This window comes from Oncorhynchus clarkii, chromosome 26 (genome assembly GCF_045791955.1).
Source record: "Oncorhynchus clarkii lewisi isolate Uvic-CL-2024 chromosome 26, UVic_Ocla_1.0, whole genome shotgun sequence".
NCBI classification, from domain to species: Eukaryota; Metazoa; Chordata; class Actinopteri; order Salmoniformes; family Salmonidae; genus Oncorhynchus; species Oncorhynchus clarkii.
Window position 1 is genome coordinate 42,171,199 of NC_092172.1, and position 5,931 is coordinate 42,177,129.

At 45.0% G+C, this 5,931-nt stretch overlaps 1 protein-coding gene across 1 annotated transcript; it reads right to left on the reverse strand.

The window, feature by feature from the left end:
* Positions 1–95: 95 nt before the first annotated feature.
* LOC139384313 (immunoglobulin superfamily containing leucine-rich repeat protein-like) lies at positions 96–3,862 on the reverse strand. Its single transcript, XM_071128993.1, has 2 exons — positions 3,745–3,862; positions 96–2,900 (listed from the first exon to the last, which is right to left on the reverse strand). Exon 2 carries the CDS (start codon positions 2,889–2,891, stop codon positions 654–656), a length of 2,238 nt encoding a protein of 745 aa, XP_070985094.1. The 5' UTR covers positions 2,892–2,900; positions 3,745–3,862; the 3' UTR covers positions 96–653.
* Between the last annotated feature and the right edge of the window lie 2,069 nt (positions 3,863–5,931).

The window sequence follows — 5,931 nt, forward strand, 5'->3', positions numbered from 1 at the left end:
GAAAATAGCATTGATAGCCTACAATAGATTAACATAGACATTCACTCTAGATAGAAAATAACATTGATAGCCTACAATAGATTAACATAGACATTCACTCTAGATAGAAAATAGCATTGATAGCCTACAATAGATGAACATAGACATTCACTCTAGATAGAAAATAGCATTGATAGCCTACAATAGATTAACATAGACATTCATAAGTGCATCTGTTACTTTAAAGAAGAGACATTTTAGATACAGTTACAAAGCTTTTTGCCTTCTTGCCTGTGACAGACTACACTGAATAACTGTCACAAGTCTCAGGAAACGCCACTGTTAAGAGCCCACCAGAGGGGTCTATTTTTAGAATAGGCTTAAATATTTTACTTACAGGGACGTTTTTTTCTTTCTTTTACATAATCTTCACAGCGTACATAAACTACCTTCTTTACTTTTCCTTTCAAAAGCGGAAGCACCTTTGACTTTGTCTACACTGTATCCAGGTCATTGATACGGCAGCCATTTTGAAAAATGACAGGTCACAGGTTCTTCTCTCGTGGATCGATAAACAGTTACTGTGAGACTTACATTACATGTGATCCTGACTGAAGATGACTAGAACCTGTCTAGTCAAGACGATCTATCAAACACTAACAACAACAACAGGATCAGTGGTGTGGCTCTTTGTACTGCCCAGAGATATTAACAGCTTCTGCCCCGAGTGGTAACCTATCGCTGAACTCTGACCCCATCTCACACTCATCCAGATTCCCTCTGTACTGAGACAGAGTGAACGACTCGGTCACCCCACTCCCCTCCACGTCCTCCTCTCTCTCCCCCCCACTCTCCGACTCCCCGTCCTCTCCCTCCCCCGTCTCGCTGGCTGTGATCTGCGTCTGTGACTCGGCGTACGAGTTCCTCAGGTTGAAGTTGACCACTAGGTTCCTCTCCATGTGATGCTGGTGGTCTTTAGCCTTCATGATGAGCTTGTAGGTCTTGCTCCTATATTTGTAGACCAGGTGGAAGCAGGTGGCCCCCAGCAGGGGCACGGTGGAGACTGTAAGGAGACAGATACTGACGACTATAATGATCAACAGGTTAGGAACTCTCTTCCTGGTGGTGAAGAGGACCTGTACCTCACAGTCATCTCCTCTGTAGGTGAGACAGAGGGAGTAGTTGGCGCCGGGGCGCAGGTCCTGGAACAGATAGGTGTTGATGCCATCTTCCATCCTGGACCACTGGATGGCTGAGTGTCTGTGGTCTGAGGTGACACACAGATACAGCCCTGAGTCCGCCCGGGCTCTCCTGGTTACCTCTGATTGGTTGGGAGGCTCTTTGTGGATGGAATGGAACCCTTCTGTGGGGCTGAGACGGATGTCTGTGTCGTCTTTAGGAAGGAGGAGAGGATTGAGTCTAACTTTAGCCTCGGTCTCTGACACCCCTAAGGCTATGACTCCAAAGTCAAAGGTATACTGCCTGACATCTTCCAGGCTTAAATTGAAGGCCTGGTTGGAGATGTACTGTGTCTCACTGGTCAAGGTACATTTGCTAGTTGCACGGGATGGATATTTGGGCACTTGCGCCGTACGCTCAGTGTCAACTTCAATGGGAGGAAGGGTTGGGAAGATATTGTACTTTCCCTCCAAATGGGGAATATTGAATGGTTTAAAAGGGTTATTAATGGAGGTTTTGATCACAGGTTGAAGTACTGAGGGGATTTTCTCCCCATTAATAGTAACTGGTGGCCCAATCACTTTTCCAACAGGTTGAAGTACTGAGGGGATTTTCTCCCCATTAATAGTAACTGGTGGCCCAATCACTTTTCCAACAGGTTGCGGTGGTGGTGGTTTTGGTACTACCACTACTATTGATAGTGAATCGTCATCTTTACCAAACTCATTGGTGGCGGTACAGCTGTAGTTGCCATTGTTCTTTTTACTAAGGCGCGGTATGACTAGAGTGCCGTTACGGAACATTTCAAATGGATTGTCTGTCGTTCTAGAATCCTCGTTAGATTCATTGGATTCTGTTGATTCTTTATCTTTGGTGGACAGAGGGTACTCTACACTTTGACGGTTTGTGTGGATTTTCCAGATAACCTCTGGCTTTGGGTTCCCTTTGATTTCACAGTTCAGGATCAACACTGTGCCTTCATAGAGTGTCGTATTCTCAACGTTAGGCTCAGCCGTTATGCTGACATTAGGGGCCATGCACTTTGACTCAGACAGTTTCACGATCACCGCTCCTCTCAACTGCTCTGGAGTTTCACAGACAATCAAGTTCTGTTCCGGAACTGATATGGTGGCGTTTAGAATCCAGTCCCTCAGCCAGTCCATCCTGCAGTGGCATGTGAATGGGTTATTATAGAGCTGTAGATGAGACAGGGAGATCAGGCTGTCGAAAGTCCCCTGCGCTATAGTGGTGAACCGGTTGTTGTTGAGGCGGAGAGACCTCAGGTCCTTGAGGTTAGAGAAGGAGTCTTTAGGCAGACTGACCATCTCATTGTGGTCCATCTTCAGCAGCTGCAGGGCTGTGAGGTGACGGAGATCCTCCCAAGGGAAATCCACCATCTTGTTGTGACTGACGTCAAAGTTCCTCAGCTGGACCAGGGGAGCCAGGGTGCCCGGTTCGATGGTGACTATCTCGTTATGGGCCATCCATAAGGACGTGACTTGGGTCACATTGTCGAAGCTGCCCGACTCCACCAGAGATATTTTGTTGGCGGTGAGACTCAGAGTGGTCACGTTGGGGGGCAGCCTTTCAGGGATGTCAACCAAGTCTTTGTAGGAGCATTCAGCGAAGTGGCGTCCGTATTTGTCGGAGCAGTCACATAGTTCAGGACAACCGCGTCCGACTTCAATAACAGAGCTCCATAAGGAGAGGAAGAACACGAAGGAACGAGACATGTTCTCTTCCTGCAAAAGCAAATGTCACTGTTGTTACTAGATATCTGTTTAAGTTGTAAAAGCTGTTTACAATTCACATTGCACACTCTCAGTCACCATTCATAAACAGTCCCTGGATAAAAAGATACCTCAACATTCTCTTGAGTGTAAATGCAGCAATGAAAATATGAATATTGATGAATATATGCTAATAAATATTGCAACTGCCAACCCCTGACTTTGAAATCCACTTACAGGATTTAAATATTAACTGTAATAGTTTATATCTGTCTGATAGCCTGCTATGCCTTAGGAATTCCGCTTAAATTAGAACAAAAATATTGATTGATTTTAACCAGAATTATTAGTTTCAATATCCATTGATAATAATGTACTGTTATACAAATATAGAAAGATTGTTTTATTAAATTTGAAATTTCAACCCAGCTGATCAGTTCAACTAAACCAGAGCGGCTTGTGAAAAAGGTTGCCACCTTTTTGGAGCGCATGCAGTTTGTTTTTAAACTACGCCACAGCGACTGTGCCCGAGCCCTGTCCTTGGTGCTGAGACGGATAGCACCGGCACCGGCACCGCTTATTTATGTTGTTAACCGCGGAATCAGTACATGCGTGCAGCTGGAGTAGAATGCTATGGTCATGCATCAATCAAGGCCACATTTCACTGCAAAAAAAAACCCACAACTAAATGTAAAACGTTTAGGAAGTAAACGTTAGTTATATTTCACGATGACTCAGGTGTCCTTAGAGGTCAAAACGCAATTAAAAGGCCAATGCTACATTCTACAAATTCCAATTTCTAAGCAAAAATAAACACATTCATCCTCGCCATCAAAAGCAACATAACACATCTTACCAGTGTGATGTTTTCCTCAGCGCAATGGAAGCGACGGATATTATTACTATTGATAGGAGTGGTCTCTTATTTGAACCTCGTAAAGCTGGCTACATGATGAGTTGGGAGCAAGTTTTTAAAGGTGTGCACGTATGGCATTGCTCTTACATGATTGCTGAAACATATGTGGGTCCTTCCGTGGTCGGATGCTGATATGTCTGTGCGTTGCGATTGGATTTGGCAGAGAGTCACAGCACACTCCCGCCTCTGGAAAGTAGACGTTGCAAAAATTAAAGTGATGCGCCCTCCCTTTTCCATGGCTTCTGTTATCTTCCATGACAACAGTGTAGGAGACCCATCCATCCAATTATTGATGGACTGTTAATAATGGTATATAGGCCGAGATGTGACAAGATGGAAAAGTGCCCGGTTCTAGGGTCTGGATTGAGCAGGCAGAGTGACGCAGAGGCAGACAACAAAAATGACTGTTTTTTTTAACAATTATTTTAATAAGGCATGGTTTTCAATCGTTACCGTTTCAGTCATCAAGTTAACACATTGTCAATTCCTCTTCACAATTCAGTTAAAACGCTTTATGTCTGTATACCAATTGCTTCTTTACTTTTAACTTAAAAACCATGCAACTAAAAAAACTCAAACAAACATACAAACCAAAGGAACAAAGTGGCGCAGGAAGCGAAGCAGGCCAACAGGCAGGTGTCCATATTTTCACGCAGGTTAGCGTTTATTGTCATGAATGTTGTTCTGGAGGCAGCTCTGCAAAGTGGTCACTAGCTGGCACAGCCACAAAGTCATAACGTAACCCTAACCTTAAACGTAACCCTAACCTTAACCACACTGCTAACCCGAATGCCTAACTATAACCTTAAATTAATTAAATGTTTTACAATATAGCCAATTTTGACTTTGCAGCTGGCCCATCTAGCAGACTTTGTAGCTGGCCCATCTAGCAGACTTTGTAGCTGGCCCATCTATCAGAAATCGCTCAGTTCTGCCTCAAGGACAAGACTCATCCCTTTCAACGTCGACATGTTATTTTCTCAAACTTCATACCAGAGAGGAAGAGGTGAAAGCAAGAGGTTTTACTCCGTCCAAAAATCTGTGTAAATCATCAATGATTAAGCAAGTGAAGAGTTTTGTATGGTGGCAAACGAGAGACTGTCGAATTTAGTAAAGATACAAATGAATTTCCATTTTGACACATGAGGCTTATTTGATCGAATAGCAGTTTGGTAATGCTTAGGCTGTTAGGAGTGTGCTGATATAAGTGTGATGCGCGTGAAATCCCGGCAACTTTGTGAGGAAAAAACACTTTACATTGGAGTTGTCCCTGTTGAAATTCAAGATGGTCTGGGCGTATTCATGAGGCTAACATAGCAGCTCACTCTCCACTGAATATAGGCGGGGTTGATGTCAACACCCCTTATCGGATTGGCTACTTAAAAAAGTATTCAAATAACAAGATGTTTCCACCAATCCAAAGAAAGAAATAGGCGGGAGACTGACAGCCCGCCCGTCCGCTCTGTGGACAACGAATCCCGTTGTTAGGGCACAAGCATCTCCTCATTGTATGCGGTATCTCTGGTCGTACAACAAAGTCCATTTGCCATGTGCTCTCATCAAACATTTCAGCTATAAGGTCTATTGCAACAAGGATCCACCATGCCTCTGGACAGAATCACTTCCTGTGGGCAGCTGCCTGGAACACACGCAATATTACATTTCACACGCTTTTGGTTAGCAAAAGCAAATATTTCACACAAAAATAAATAAACCCCCCATATTTACTAAAAACAAACAACAAAGTCCCCTTGAACAGAAAGTTCTTCAATACCTGCTAGCTAGCAATTGCTCCAACACAGTGTCCTGAGGCAGGCGGCGAGCTAGCAGCTCTCCCACACGATGTCCTGAGGCAGCCGGCTAGCTAGCAGCTCTCCCACACGATGTCCTGAGGCAGCCGGCTAGCTAGCAGCTCTCCCACACAGTGTCCCGAGGCAGCCGGCTAGCTAGCAGCTCTCCCACACAGTGTCCTGAGGCAGCCAGCTAGCTAACAGCTCTCCCACACGATGTCCTGAGGCAGGCGGCGAGCTAGCAGCTCTCCCACACGATGTCCTGAGGCAGCCGGCTAGCTAGCAGCTCTCCCACACAGTGTCCCGAGGCAGCCGGCTAGCTAGCAGCTCTCCCACA